Source organism: Guyanagaster necrorhizus, assembly GCF_019112545.1.
Source record: "Guyanagaster necrorhizus MCA 3950 unplaced genomic scaffold BT62scaffold_13, whole genome shotgun sequence".
Taxonomy (NCBI): domain Eukaryota; kingdom Fungi; phylum Basidiomycota; class Agaricomycetes; order Agaricales; family Physalacriaceae; genus Guyanagaster; species Guyanagaster necrorhizus.
Genome location: NW_025064892.1, coordinates 142439 through 156026, shown reverse-complemented (window position 1 = coordinate 156026; position 13588 = coordinate 142439). Strand labels below are relative to the sequence as shown.

The window sequence follows — 13588 nt, the reverse complement described above, 5'->3', positions numbered from 1 at the left end:
GGACCTGTCAAATATTTGACCCGGGCGTCACAACTCTGACTGCAACGGCCACCATCGTGCGCTCATCGCCTACTGTTGCCCTCTAAATGTCTTCATCCCTCTTCTCTGGACTCTGCTTTGGCGACATTAGCCCCTCGCAGGCAAAAGACCTATATTTTTGTGTACCATGCTCTACTTTTAATGCGCATTTACCCAGGAATCATCTTCAAGCACGCTTGCCGCGACGCTGCCGGATATTCCGAATGAGAATGTTACGCCGGGATGTGGCGACCGTGTCATTGAGTGCGACGTAACCCCACCTGTAAGTTGCTTCGCTGTTACCGTCCCCGTATGCTCAGGCCCAGTTCTACTCAGGCGGTACACCACAATACATCACATTTTCCTTCAAGCACGAACTGTTTTGATAGTCTCGATGAGTTCTCCAGCTCCGGACATGACTTGGATGGCGATATTTCATCCATGGCTGCTGAAGACGACCTCGAACATCTTCCTCCTGATAGTGCTTCTAACACTCAAAACGCTTACATCTCTACTATTGTTTCTATTCAAGATGACAGTCTCACTGAAGACAGACATGGTGCATATAGTCATTCTTACGACGCGCCTTTTGATGCTGAGCCTCGGGTGGTACTTTCTGCGGGCGATATACCAGACCTCAATATACTGGATCCGGACATGAATAACGGACAGATACAGCCAGATACCCATCCTGACAACTCATCTGCATCTGTACAGGACGAATCTCTGCAGTCTAATTACATTGAACTTCACCGTAGCTCCGATGAAGAACTCGTTGGAGAGACTACCCGGAATGTCCCCCAAAACTCCTGTTACAATTTTCACTGCACTGATAAACCCGGACTTGCTATAGCTCATGAAAACTCAGACTCACTTGGCTCAAGTCTGATTCTTCCCGAGAGAACTGATTGCGATGTGGATCTCATCCATTTTTCTCAGCCTGAAGTTCTTTATTCATCTCCACCCCGCTCCAGTCCTAATAAAATCTTTTCATCTTCACCGCCTTTATCCTCTCAGTCTTCCATAATCACTGAGCCATATCCCGATGAACCAGAATTGAGTAAACGACCAGTAAGTAACTGCAGAGTATCTTGAAATAATATTGATGCACCCAACTACAGCTGGAGATCGGCTATGACCATGATGATCAGCCCCAACTCATTTCTTTCAGTTCCAGTGAGCAGGTATGGGTCGAAGTAAGCAATTTTGAATTGGATGTACCTGATGTTTAGCGCAATTTATCTTAGAACACTGAGGATAATTACGACGTATTGCCTCCCTCCTCATCTCCACTTCGTCTTGTTTCTTCTCCTTTTCGGTCTTCAAGTCCCTTGAAAAGTTTTGGAATGAACACGAAAGTATGTCGTTTCTTCCTTGCTTAACTTTTCCTTCTGATCAGCAATCGCTCTTTGTTCAAAAGCCTGACCAACTTTTTCACGTTCATACGGGGTCTGAGACCAAGAATATCCCGGCTTTCCAGGATATTCCTACTTCTCATGTTGGTTTATGTTAACGTCCACCTTGATAGTTTTAATGAGTCTCTAGGCGATACCCGAAGTACCTCAAGAGTCGGGTACGGCCCCAAAAGTCCCAACACAAGAAACACACAGCATTGATGACATCCCACTCGCACCTCAGCTACCAGAAGTCTCGTCTCAAGCGAAGAGCCATGCGCTCCTAGTGCTAGGTCCGAAGAGATCAACAGTTATGTCACACCTGCGACAACACAAGAAACTTTCAATACCCTTCCGCTCTCCGTTGATCAAGAAGGAGAATGATCAACCCGTCAACTCCCTCCCAGCCGTTACGAAGTCTCCTGTTTCCGCAGCCAAGACGATCATGCACTCCGAAGTCAAGCCAGTTGAACTCAAACATACGGCACTGAACGATCCGAAGAAGAAGCACCGAACTGTTCGTGCAGCTGCTCAGTTCAAGTCTCCACTCTCAGCCGCAGCTTCTTCAAACGTCATGCTGTCAGTTCGGATGACTCCAGCCATCCAATCGCTTGAACGCCGAGTCCAGATTCTCAGGAGGGCCGTAAAGGTTAAGAAAGAGGGCGAGGAGGAGCTATTGGAGTCATTAGCTAAGCGATGGACAGAAGCCGCAAGAGAAGTTGCATGGGAACTGTGGGACTTGGTGAAGGACAATGGAGCAAACGAACATGGTAGCTGGGGCGATACTTTGGACGGAATGAAAAAGAAACGAGGGTTTGAAGATAGTTGGGAATGGGAAGACAAGGGAGATAAGAAGCGACTCAAGACTGAAAACTTCTGGGGATGGAACGAGCCTCAAAGGAAAGAGGGTGAAGAAGATGAAGACGAGATGCAAGGTGTAGAGTCGCATGGCGAGAATGATAATGCCAGAAACGAGGAGGACGATAAGCCGGAGAACACCTTGGGCTTGATGCTTAGACAATTTGGAATTGCTCCTGAGACGCTTGGATGGAACGAGGAAGACGGGATGTTTGCTGAAAGTTCATTGAGGTAAATTGCTTGCTTTATTTCTGATACGTGGCACTGCTTTGCTTCGTCTATCGTATACTTTGTAGCGTTATTGTATGGTGAACTAATAACTGTCCTTGCTCCCCCGAGGTTTTGAATAACTAGGGCAGGAGTAGCCTGGTGAGTCTGGCTTTATCATAGACTCGAGGAACTTTATCACAAAGATACACACCTCTTTGAACGTAACCTAGCGATGCTTAATGAATTCTGCGCCCAAAGTGCGAGTATAATAGACTCTAGCGGTGTCATAAGGAAGCAAGAAATAAGCAAACATCCTGTTCAGAGTTGTCATGGTTGGGAATCTTGGGATGAGGGCGAAGTCTCCATTGATATATTTTCGAAGTATGTCTGAACGGTCTGAAAAAGTATGCTCATTCAAAGCTGTACAGGAGATGGTGACCATGCTAATGACCACTCGTTGTGGGTCGAGGCCCCAAGCCCACTCGAGATTCATCTTCAGCACAGGGGAGATGTTGCTAGGTACGAACATGTGAGCATTGGGTGTAGCTGTGTTGTGCGTTTTTGTTATCGGGCGTAGGAGTCGCGAAGGAACCGAGAACCGTTGAAGGTCATGGCGGATATTTTGAGCAACTACCAAGTTTTTGATGTCGATGGTGAAGGCACCCATGCATTACTGAGATGCCTTGTATTGTCTCTAGCCTCAGATAGAAGGAAATACTGACAGTGATGGTGGTATCGAAGCCCCCAATACTGTTTACTTCCAGGCGCCGCTTTCAGTCTGCACGCCGCTACACCCCCTTCCTTGGTACAAGGAAATAGAGAGGATGGGGAGGAACTAGTCATTGATTACCTTTGCGAGAAGCGCCGCGATGCTATATTCGCGTGATAAGGACATTCAGGATGCGGTTGACCTTGCTACTTCCCCATTAGTAAGAGTCGACCTGGTCACTGAGCTCTTTCGATTGCATGCAACTTCTTCTCTTATGCCTCTACAAGTGGTGCTGATCCTCCAGCCTGGTTTCGGAGGAGATATAAGGGTATCAGAGAGAGGCAACATGCAATGTGCAATACCCGTAAGAAATTTCCGAGTACTTGAGTGCCCATAGCACCGCTTTTATCTCCGGTGTTCTTTATTCGTGGCTTTTCTTTCGCCTATCTCATGGAATTTTTGGTATATGATATGTGCCTGCCTATTCAAATTGCGGGTGTTTATGAATTATGTTGCTCAGGAGAGGAAGTATGGGCGAAAGGAGGATGGGAGACCTTATTGGCTCCAAGGAACGAAGTTCAGAAGTGGGCTCTTTGTGGATGTATCTATCCGAAGAGGCTGAAGTGCTTCGATCAAAGGTATATTTCATGTCCTTAATATCAAGAATAGCACGATATGTGAACAGTCCGCGGCGGGCAAGGAAGAGATTATCTTTGATCTACAATTCGATGTTCAAGAAGTCACAATGTTGATAGGACGATCCGGATATCTGTCGGTGGTTCATTAGCGCTATGATCTCATGCAAACAAAACAGATCACCGTACTTTGCCTTTATTCTAGCAGCAAGGTCTTCCTCGTAGATCTGATCAGGTCCCAACTGGTTTCCTAGTGTCAGCCATCTATTACAGCCAGAGGTAAGAGCGAGTCCTTAACGAGGAAGAGAAAAATGCCGACCCAGGACGCGTATTATGCTTCCTCCCAAAGATTTCAACCTTTCTTCCCCCAGGACACATCCTCTCGATAATCCCATACGCTTCATCAGGCTTCCTACTCGTCTCTCTCACTTCGGACACGATAACGTCGGTGTCCAAACCACGGTTCACCCAAGATGGGAATTTCAAAGCTCCATTTTCATCGGTCACGGTCTTGACACCAACGAGCATGTGTTCCTTCGTGTGGTTAAGCCAGTGCCCTGTTCGTCCTGTGCGAATGACGCGTTGTAACTGTATACACGTTAGATACATGGTTACAACAATACTCACAGAAACTTGCCTGGTTGGTTTTGACCCAAACTACTTCATCAACACGGGTGTAACCCCAGACTCGCATACATTCTCTACCCACCTCCATCGCACGGCCCGTCACCCACAAAAACAGAAGACCTTCGTCTTGGAGTGCCGGTATAGGCATAGCTCGCATCTCATCATCCGTCATTGTCCCATAAGGCAGCTAGATGGTGGAATATCAATCGAAGAAAGGCTCATCTATTTCACGACGTACGCTCATATGAATATCCCAAGGAGGATCGGCCATAATCACATGGAACTTTCCCAGCACGCTGTAGTCGAAGCGGCGCAAATCACAGTTAATCCATTGCGGTGGTGTCTATGGATAAGTTGTACCAGTAAGATCATCATTTCACCCGGACTAGAAACTTACAAGTTTCGCCACCTTCCTGGTAGGTCCCAGCCCGATTCCTAGTTTATGCGTATTCTTCACTGTGGTCTTCTCTCTATGGTCGGAGCCGTCGCCGTCGGTGGCATCCCAGTCAACCTCGTAATGCAAATACCTGCATGGGGCCTTTTCCTTCCCCCTTCCACCAGCACCAAGGCCCGACGGTAGAGACGCCGGACCGCGCATTCCAGGCGTGAAACCGTGCTGAGAACCGGGAAACGGCGGTATTGACGGTGATTGTGCATACGTCGGCTCAGAATAGCATGTATTGAGGTATGAGCAATGTCCCAGAGATGGGTCGGTGTGAGGACGAATAAGAGGTCGGAAATGGATGAGGTCACAGATACCGACGGGGACATCTGGGTTGAAGGGTATTGACGGATCGTTTCGACGAGCCTTGGCACAGTCGTCTTTTGTGATGTGGGGACATATTGGCTCGAAACTTTCCTCGACAGACCGGAACTAGAGATCAAATGAATAAGCTTTTCCTCATTGAATTGTCCCTCGTACCTGCTCTGCCAGGAGACGTCCCTTGGCGGTACTCTTCTGTATGATGGCTAGCACCTGGCGTTGTTCCTTGTTGAGACTAGCGAGTGCAGAGAAAGGCTGGTTCACTACGTCCTCAGCCGAGGAATCCTCAGACTCGTCATCGCCAGCCGCAGAATCCGCCTCTTCGTCTATCACCCGCTTGCGTTTTTGTGAGAGGGTAGATCCGACGTTTGACGAAGACGACGCCAGCCTCAAGTCGAGGATGATGAATTCACCATTCTCCCTAGTAATTGTGATGCTTCCCTGGTCCCACGAATGGGAAAGTGACTCCAAGATTGCCTCGAAACGTGTCAGGTCGGTGAGGCGGAACCTGGGGGCCTTGGGCTTGTTCACGATGAGACTTTGAGGTGGCTTGTAGGTGATAACGCGAATAAGGAGGTCAATGGAAGAGATTGGAGCAGTGACAGAGCCTTTGCTCAGCAGATGCTGCAAAGCGGCGGACGCGACGACGGTGAGCTCCTCGTCAGACATGATGAACAAGAAGGTCGGGCTGTTCGGTCCGGTCTCCTGAGGCTGCCAAACTTTTGCTTCCTTACAGTCATGTTCTCACCAGCGTCGACGACGATAACGCTCTCACTACTCCGCCATGGCCTCCAATCTATTCCATTTATTACGCGTTCAGCGGCGCCACGCGTTATCACCTGCCACCACCGGACGTTCCGACTCAAAGCCTCTGGCAGCAAAACTGCAGCGGCAAGATACGATCGATATTTGAAAGTGCGCTAGATTCAGTTAATCTATTCAAAACGCTGTACGAGAGAGAATGCCATAGATTCTGGAGAAAAAGTTCGAGGCCGCCAAGGAGAGGCGTGACAGGGAAGAAAAAGATGGTCTGCAAATTAGAACATATCCTTTGGACAAGGATGCAGACTCGTCGACCAACCCGTTATTCATGTTTGGATCGGATGGCTTCATGAACGGTCAGCTGCTGCGTATCCATTTAGCGGGTGCTCACGATTCTTCGTCCAGGTTATAACACCTATTTCTGGGATCATATACTGAGCGATGAACAACGGACAAAGCTCAAGTCGTATAATATCACAACATGTAAGCTACCAGGTCTCTACCTTCAACTCCTTACTGAAATAATTTCAGATGAAGAACTAATCGCCGCTGCAAATGCAGCAGAGTCTATCATGGCCAGTCCGCCACATCCAAGAATGGAACAGCTAAAACCTCGTCTTCGGCACGCATATCAAATCAAGAAGGACATTGATTCGAAGCATGTGGAGACCTTTTCTGCCCAATGAGTATATTCATTAGCCTTTCACCGCGTAAGACTTGTCATCTCGAGTCCTTTGCTTTCTCGAAACCGCCTTCGACAGATGAATTCAACGTCTTCAAATGCGAAGTTGCTTCACACCTGCGCGCTCATTCTTTGCGACCCTGACAGTTTAGCGTGGAGTAGCGATAAGGATCGACAAATTAATAGCGTATAGTACGGATAACATTCCAAAAAGCAACCGAAAGGCCCCCCAAATAACATGTATGAGATGTTCTAAAAGGATTCCAACTCAAAATCCGCCTCTTCTTCAAGCCTCAATAACTTCAATGACCAGCCTAGGTATTCCTCCTCGACCCCCTCGAATTCTAGTTTCACATGCACGACCATCCGAGCTCGAAGATGCCTTCCCATTCATCCTCCTCTTTCGATGGTGGTTCTTCATGCGAATACTCATTGACAATAATTCCCAGTATCAAAACGATCCCCATCCACGCCTGTGATGCCTCTGAGTTTGCCCACTTCATTCTTGTAAGGGACGGATGTTATAGGAGAAGAAGGATGATGTGTTATAAGAGTATTGGTGGATGGGATGTGTCTGTCAGTATGCGCGAGAGCAGAGTAAGACAATGAGTAGCAAGTGGCTTGCAGTTATGTGCGCAAGAAAGATTGGCCAAAAGTGAGGGGCACTCATTCATCTGTTATAGGACACTGGAGACAGCGGCCAAACCGCTAAGTCCGGTCTTCATTCTGAAAATGTCTAGGACGTCGTTGTAGCGTCCGAGTTCGGACCCAAATTAAGACAGGCCCTCAGGTCGCGACGCCCCACCGGCGAGTGCTTTCAGGGGAAAAAGGATTGCGGGTATCTGAGCATATATAATAATACAAAAGGCAACAGGGCACTCTAGCGTAGTACCGGCGAAAAAGGACCCTAAGAGAGAAATGATTAAACAGGGTCAGTCCATGACCCATAGACGAACTGCTTTGCATCCGCCGATATCGGGATGCAGCAATATTGAAGACAGCCAATATTGTAGCATCCGTCGCCGCTGGTCTAGGAATGCGGGCCGATATCTCGCAAGAGGCGCTTTTGGCGGAAGTCGAGGAATAAAATGTTGTTGATGACGCTGGAAATGTGATATGAGAAACGCCTGCGGAAACAAAATTGCCGTGTGACATACAGGCAAGGTTCCGCGTAGAGCCGATTCCAATTGAACGAACGAGCTGTATCGCTTGTGGCAATGTATAACAGTTCCCTGCAAGAAATTAAATGAGATGTAAAAATCCCATGCAAGATGCTGCGCACTTCTTTCGTTTTAATCACACAGTCATACACTAGTAAAAAGTTAATTATTAGCAAAACAAGATCGGGAAAGACTACCCACCGACATATGCTCCGCCCAATTTATCACCGACATTCGTCCATCCGCTTATCTTCACGTCTCTCGCAAATGCCAGACTCTCCCCGCAGTTATCCCCCAACCAAATACTTTCCCTCGAGAATACTGAAGGTGCGCCTTGCGGCGACCGGGGTCGGACTGCTATCGCTCCGAGTCGGAGGGGAGCATCATCATCCTGACTGATGAATACGCTGTCCGCCGCAACGCAAAAACAAATGGAGCTTACCGTACATAGTTCATCGTACAGCCTCGATTCTTCCTCGACATCAATCTTGTTGGGGATAATTTCTAGGAGGCCTCTCGCATGGGCAAAGGGATGCGTTGGCGTTATGGGCGACGATGACGACGAGGATAGCTCTGAGTTCATGACTGTTCGAATGAGGAAAAAGCTACAGTCGGGTACTTACAAATAGGCCTTACGTGATGCGGGAAAATCGGTCCGGTAGATCGACCCAGGGGCTTGGCTTTGCTGTGCCATAACTGGAAGGATAAAAAAACGAAGTCCAATCGTATTGGGCATAATTAGAAAGAACTAGTGCTACATGGTAAAAGTCAAGAGCTCAGATTTCATGAAACATGTATCTGAAACTACACATGTGGTGGAGTAGCAGGCACAACCATGGGCGAGTATCCATATCCATATGCAGGCTGTAGTCCTGCACCTCGCCCAGCCATTCCCGGGCTCGTGTTCACAGATGTCATCGAGGTTGGGGGAAGCATCTGCATATACACCGGCCCGAACAACGGCATTGAAGCTGCAGGCTGCGCATGTGAACCCTCCGGGCTTGGAGCAGCAGCAGGAGGGGGCGGCATGAACACAAAGGGTGGCACAGGCGGCGGTGTAGTCGGCGGTGCGTACCCATGGGGGAACAAAGGTGATGTAGGGCGCCGTCGCCGCCGATCAGGGTCACGGTACCGTCCGCTGTGCGAGCTGGTACCAGGTCGCGACGGAGGTTTCGACCGTCTGACGGAGCGTGGTAGCGTACTGGGGTCTGGAAGGAAGACCGAGGATCGTATAGGTACCCGCCGTCTGCCACGTCTCGAAGTAGCTCCGCTGGTCGCCATTGACGACCGGGTACCAGACGCTCCAGAGCTCAACAGATCAACTGCAGCGTTGTTTGGCGAACGAGCGCGTTCCTTCACTGGAATTTTCTTTTCCGTACCGTCTCTCACAGTGTACCAAGAGGCTGTCACCTTGGGAATTGGTTTCAGTACCATCACCTTTCGGCCTCTCCCACTACCGCTACCGTTCTTCGCATGAGTCCATTTCCACACCCATGCCCCACGGTCTATCCCAGGACGATAGTCCACCGTGATGCGCTCCGGTGAGACCCAAGGCATCTCGTAAAGCCCGGTGATGAATCTCAGCACCGGGTTCAGGTCACTCGAAAAAGACGGCTCAGCTCCGACCGACGAGCTTGTTGCGCTTGTCGGGCCGTGACCCTGCGAGTCAGCCTTTGACATGCGGCGATAGTCCTCTGAAGGGGCTGGATGGGCGGGAATAGAAGGTGGGGGCAATGTAGACGGTTCCCGCTGCGGTGGACGCGGCGAAACATGTGATTGACGACGCGACGGTGGATGTGAAGGGGGTAGTGCTATCGAGGGTTCCGGCATTGTTAGGTGAAGGCTCGTCCGCCTGGACTCTGGGTGGATAGAATCTCTTGTCTGGTCAATAGGCACTTCTGTCGGTGAGGCCGCGCTAGGCTCGAATACCTCTATAGGTACCTCCAGCCTGAAAGTGGGATTGTTCATGCGCCGTTGAAGTTCTCCCGAGGCCAGAGCAGGTGGAATAGAACCCTCTGCCAAGGAAGCATGTGTTCGCGGCACCTGTAAGGCTACTGGGGTTGGAGGGTTGGTTCTGTACTGTGGAAGGGTATTCTCGGTCAGGTGCGTTCCCGTCTCTGTCGACCTCTGTCTTTGTCTCTTCACCTCCTTCACCTTGGATCCGCTGGCTCCAAACATTGCCTTCGGGATACGTTTCAAGCCTGTGACGAAACCGCCCACGAAACGCTTTTTTGTTTTGAGCGGCTGGACGTTGACGACATGAAGTTGGTGATCTCCGCCAGGAGTGGGCCAAGATGGATAATCAGGTAAACCGTTAAAATCCTCCTGGCGAATGGTCATGTATTCAGACAATTCCTCTGGCTCATTCTCGTCTGGATTGACAGCGCGCAGACCTAATGCAGGTGACGGAAGAGGCAGTTGTTCTGGCGGAGGAGGTGGATCGCGCTGATTCGACTGAACCCAGGAGCGGGTACTGGCGCTGACACTACCGTCACCGTAATCATGCCAAGATTGGGAAACATGTGAACGTCTTCTGACTGCTGCAGGGTCCAGTGGACGGATACGACGTTGGCTTTCCAGCCGCTCTGGGTATTCGGACATGAGAAAAGCTGGTGAAAGGACGATAAAAGTTGGAGTAGGGGTAGTAGATGGTGGTTACAGACAGAAAGAAAAGCGGCTTGTTTAAGCTCGGATCCGCGCAGTTTGCGATGAAAACAGGGCTTCGAGAACGTGCCCGAATCGGATGATTACGTATCTAGGAAGCGACGAGAGTGAGGCGCAGCGTGGAGAAGGCACTGGTGACAAGAGGCGGAGAACTGGGTGAACTGGTGAAAGACTGCTGCAGCATTTCTCCGCAGTCACGCATGTTTACGGTGAGATAACATTACTTTCAATGACTGTTCTGCACGGTATCAATGAGTGATGTGCACTTGCCACTTTGTGCTTGATGATATTTCTGAGAGGGAGAGAATTCAAGGACACCGTGACAGGACTGAGGGTAACAGAACAAGGCACGTGCATCTGCGGCCCGGTTTTCCGATACCCCATTTGACGCCGTCATCCGACACCACATTACTCGTTAATGACATACCACCAACTTGGATCGCTATATATATTCCTATAAAACCTTCAAATATGGCTTACTCCTTTCCTGCCCGAAAATGGATCATCTTACAAGTGTTCTTGCTGCACTCAATGCAGGCAAATTACCTTCTCAAGTACAACTTGACGCCTTCATCGACTGGATAAAGACCAATGCGCTGGCTCAAATGGACCCTGGATATCTCAGCCCCCAAGGAAGAGTCATGGTGAGACATTTAGGTGGCGTCTTGGATGCTTACAAGACTATAGGGTCGAACAAAAACAGTACACATCCTTTACATTATTAAATAAATTGCAGTTCTAACGTCGTCGTAGGCGATGATTTACTTCAAGAAGTAATCTGGAACCTCTCAGAGAGCGATATATCTGCTCCTTCAGACGCCGTGGACACCGACGAAGCAGCAGAGGACATTGAGAGAATTCGCAAGGCCTTGCGAAAACTTCTGCAAATTGCGTGGTCCAGCATCTCTACGGAAGGTTCCTTCGTTGTTCGAGGCTTTGAGTCATTCGCCCGATCTTCTCTTGCCGATGCCGCTGAAATGGTGGAGGATCAAGCTGCCCATGTCAAGTATAGTCTGAGAGACGTCGAGCAAGAAGTGCAGGATGGCAAACGCGATGCCCTTGGTCGAGACAAGGAGAGAATGGAGGAAGAAGAGAAAGATGTCAATGTTCAGTTCGAGCACACGATGGACTCCTTGAAGGATACCGGTGCGACAGTGATCAGCCCTGGGCAGGACGCAAAGGCTAAAGCGGAAGAGTTGGTGGACAGAACGGGCGATAGGTTCAAACGTGCTTTCAAAAGGGTATGTACTACTGCCTGTGCTTCACAACAATTTTCTGACTTGGTCCTAGGTCTGCGAGCAGGCGCAGAAGGATGAAGAATACCGTTCAGCTGTCAATACACTCCTCGATACAGTGGAAAAGTGGCTCTCCAAAACTCAAGGCATAATTACCGCCGACCTCGATTCATTCATAAACGACACGACACCCGAGAAGCATGTTTCAAAAGCTTTGAAGCAAATGCAGACTCTTTTCGAGCGTTTCGCCAACAACCGGTCTCTCGATAACTTGTTCGCCAAGGCCAGGCAATGCGCCATCTATGTACACGACGACAAGGATCTCCACAAATGGTTCCAGGAGTTCTTCCAAGTTACCCGAAAGACGATCAACGAGGCTGGGTATATGTATAGCGAAGAGTATGAACAAGCCAAGAAGGGTCTGTGGACGCGATGGAAGAAGTTCTTCGTCGAGGAGTCGAAATGGAAGACACATTATGAAGCCTTAAAACACGAGATCAACGCTTTCGAAGAAGTGTTGAACCAGGACAAAGATACGAAGCGCTTTCGTGACGCGCACGCTCAGTTGGCAAAGACGATTGAGGATAGACTTGTCGAAGCAGGATCGGAGGTCAAGTCAGGCTTGGAGGCAGCCATGGAACGAGCATCATGGTTCTGGCGTGATATCTTCCAAGTTTACATACCCCGTGCATTGACATACTTGAAGGGATTTCCGATTCCGAGGTGCGTTTATTTATCATGATATCGGTGCTTCTGTAACAACCGTTCAGAGTGGAATATGTCGACAAGGAGTCGGAGCTTGTGCTTGAAAACCTTGATATTTCGTCTTTCAACGTTCAACCATCTCACATTTATATTCGAAATATTACCGATATCGATATCAACACAGTTTCCCCTAATGCTGCCACGCGTACTGCCATCGGCACACTTACACATATCCATGCTCAAGCCATACAGCTTGCTCTGGATAAGGTCTCATTCTTCTATCGAGATAAACAAGCTTCTGTTGTCCCAAGGGACTATTCTGGCTTTGTCTCCTTCACGCTTCCCCCAAAAGGCGTCGATATCGACCTAAAGTTCCGCCTCATCCCTGCCACTGAAGAGACGGAAGTTAAACGTGGTACACGTATCAAAGCACGCGAACTTCAACAGGCCTTCCACGTCATCGAGAAAGTACGGGTGGATATTACACATGACGTTGGCTTGTCGATCACCGAGTCTAACCACCCGATGCTATTGAGCGTCTTCAAGCCCTTGGTCTCTTTACGTTTCCGTCAGGCCCTCGAGCGCGCGCTGGCGGAGCATATCAGGGACGTCATCGCATGGGCGGACGGGATTGCATGGGACATTTCGAAGCGGGCAGAGGTGTTCACTGATGGGGGGATGGGGATTGGAAGCGCCCTATCTGCCGCGGTGTGGTCCGAGCTGGGCAGGCTGAGAAAGATGTCTAGTTGGCAGGCCATAGGGACAGGCACTGGGGTGGTTGTCGAGGGGGGGAAAGACAAAGCGCTTGCGATGGGTGCGGAGCCGCAAATCCTTTCTGGAGACAAGAAGGGGCCATTGGGTATAGCATCTGCGAGTCTGAGAGAACAGTTGGTTGGAGAGGTCGGTCCTGAGGATGCTCAGGCCGTGAGGGAAGTTGTGCGGGAGGAGGTGAGGGCTTTGAGGCGAGATATGGAGGCAATGGCCATGGAAGGGAGGAGGCAGCTGCAGTCTTTCATGGAAAGAGTTGAGGAAAAGACCGAAAAGGAGAAGAAGACGAAGGGATGGCGTAGCACTGCCTTCGATATCAGTGCTTAAAGGGTTTTTCTATTCTGTATTATTAGTGTAGTAAGGAACAGGAAGAGTCAGTTATACATAGAGATAAGTTG

The 13588-nt window shown here is 49.4% G+C and overlaps 7 protein-coding genes across 7 annotated transcripts; 4 read left to right on the top strand and 3 right to left on the bottom strand.

Moving 5' to 3' along the window:
* Positions 1 to 172: 172 nt before the first annotated feature.
* BT62DRAFT_141217 (uncharacterized protein) lies at positions 173 to 1213 on the top strand. Its single transcript, XM_043179828.1, has 2 exons — positions 173 to 301; positions 355 to 1213. Exon 2 carries the CDS (start codon positions 460 to 462, stop codon positions 1111 to 1113), a length of 654 nt encoding a protein of 217 aa, XP_043039393.1. The 5' UTR covers positions 173 to 301; positions 355 to 459; the 3' UTR covers positions 1114 to 1213.
* Positions 1214 to 2635, top strand: BT62DRAFT_141163 (uncharacterized protein). The gene is made up of 3 exons (XM_043179827.1): positions 1214 to 1376; positions 1439 to 1516; positions 1564 to 2635. The coding sequence occupies exons 1-3, from the start codon at positions 1365 to 1367 to the stop codon at positions 2503 to 2505; spliced, it is 1032 nt and encodes a 343-aa protein (XP_043039392.1). The 5' UTR covers positions 1214 to 1364; the 3' UTR covers positions 2506 to 2635.
* Positions 2636 to 3668: 1033 nt separating this feature from the next.
* On the bottom strand, positions 3669 to 5901 carry BT62DRAFT_1076309 (MT-A70-domain-containing protein). The gene is made up of 7 exons (XM_043179204.1): positions 5374 to 5901; positions 4849 to 5325; positions 4690 to 4794; positions 4462 to 4638; positions 4144 to 4412; positions 4014 to 4088; positions 3669 to 3958 (listed from the first exon to the last, which is right to left on the bottom strand). Exons 1-7 carry the CDS (start codon positions 5881 to 5883, stop codon positions 3922 to 3924), a joined length of 1650 nt encoding a protein of 549 aa, XP_043039391.1. The 5' UTR covers positions 5884 to 5901; the 3' UTR covers positions 3669 to 3921.
* Positions 5902 to 5952: 51 nt separating this feature from the next.
* Positions 5953 to 6802, top strand: BT62DRAFT_1006073 (uncharacterized protein; the record flags this gene model as incomplete). The annotated part of the gene is made up of 5 exons (XM_043177208.1): positions 5953 to 6129; positions 6185 to 6332; positions 6382 to 6459; positions 6508 to 6638; positions 6692 to 6802. The coding sequence occupies 5 exons, from the start codon at positions 5953 to 5955 to the stop codon at positions 6800 to 6802; spliced, it is 645 nt and encodes a 214-aa protein (XP_043039390.1).
* A 788-nt stretch (positions 6803 to 7590) lies between these two features.
* Positions 7591 to 8401, bottom strand: BT62DRAFT_980860 (Phox-like protein; the record flags this gene model as incomplete). Its single annotated transcript, XM_043189545.1, has 5 exons — positions 7591 to 7761; positions 7816 to 7890; positions 7941 to 7969; positions 8020 to 8209; positions 8261 to 8401. The coding sequence occupies 5 exons, from the start codon at positions 8399 to 8401 to the stop codon at positions 7591 to 7593; spliced, it is 606 nt and encodes a 201-aa protein (XP_043039389.1).
* Positions 8402 to 8535: 134 nt separating this feature from the next.
* Positions 8536 to 10805, bottom strand: BT62DRAFT_932233 (uncharacterized protein). The gene has a single exon (XM_043186317.1). It carries the CDS (start codon positions 10417 to 10419, stop codon positions 8623 to 8625), a length of 1797 nt encoding a protein of 598 aa, XP_043039388.1. The 5' UTR covers positions 10420 to 10805; the 3' UTR covers positions 8536 to 8622.
* Positions 10806 to 10904: 99 nt separating this feature from the next.
* Positions 10905 to 13574, top strand: BT62DRAFT_1076305 (uncharacterized protein). The gene is made up of 4 exons (XM_043179203.1): positions 10905 to 11184; positions 11236 to 11723; positions 11773 to 12440; positions 12488 to 13574. Exons 1-4 carry the CDS (start codon positions 10980 to 10982, stop codon positions 13515 to 13517), a joined length of 2391 nt encoding a protein of 796 aa, XP_043039387.1. The 5' UTR covers positions 10905 to 10979; the 3' UTR covers positions 13518 to 13574.
* The last annotated feature ends 14 nt before the right edge of the window (positions 13575 to 13588 follow it).

What these genes read in the sequence shown, in the direction of transcription:
- BT62DRAFT_932233 (XM_043186317.1), bottom strand. Translation starts at nt 10,419, where the DNA reads ATGTCCGAATACCCAGAGCGGCTGGAAAGCCAACGTCGTATCCGTCCA.
- BT62DRAFT_1076305 (XM_043179203.1), top strand. Translation starts at nt 10,980, where the DNA reads ATGGATCATCTTACAAGTGTTCTTGCTGCACTCAATGCAGGCAAATTA. An exon ending in TATAGGGTCGAACAAAAACA is followed by an intron (nt 11,185 to 11,235) that starts GTACACATCCTT and finishes ACGTCGTCGTAG; the next exon opens with GCGATGATTTACTTCAAGAA. An exon ending in AAGGGATTTCCGATTCCGAG is followed by an intron (nt 12,441 to 12,487) that starts GTGCGTTTATTT and finishes ACAACCGTTCAG; the next exon opens with AGTGGAATATGTCGACAAGG.
- BT62DRAFT_141163 (XM_043179827.1), top strand. An exon ending in AGGATATTCCTACTTCTCAT is followed by an intron (nt 1,517 to 1,563) that starts GTTGGTTTATGT and finishes ATGAGTCTCTAG; the next exon opens with GCGATACCCGAAGTACCTCA.
- BT62DRAFT_141217 (XM_043179828.1), top strand. Translation starts at nt 460, where the DNA reads ATGGCTGCTGAAGACGACCTCGAACATCTTCCTCCTGATAGTGCTTCT.
- BT62DRAFT_1076309 (XM_043179204.1), bottom strand. Translation starts at nt 5,883, where the DNA reads ATGTCTGACGAGGAGCTCACCGTCGTCGCGTCCGCCGCTTTGCAGCAT. An exon ending in GACGTCTCCTGGCAGAGCAG is followed by an intron (nt 5,326 to 5,373) that starts GTACGAGGGACA and finishes TTTGATCTCTAG; the next exon opens with TTCCGGTCTGTCGAGGAAAG. An exon ending in TTTGGGTCAAAACCAACCAG is followed by an intron (nt 4,413 to 4,461) that starts GCAAGTTTCTGT and finishes ACGTGTATACAG; the next exon opens with TTACAACGCGTCATTCGCAC.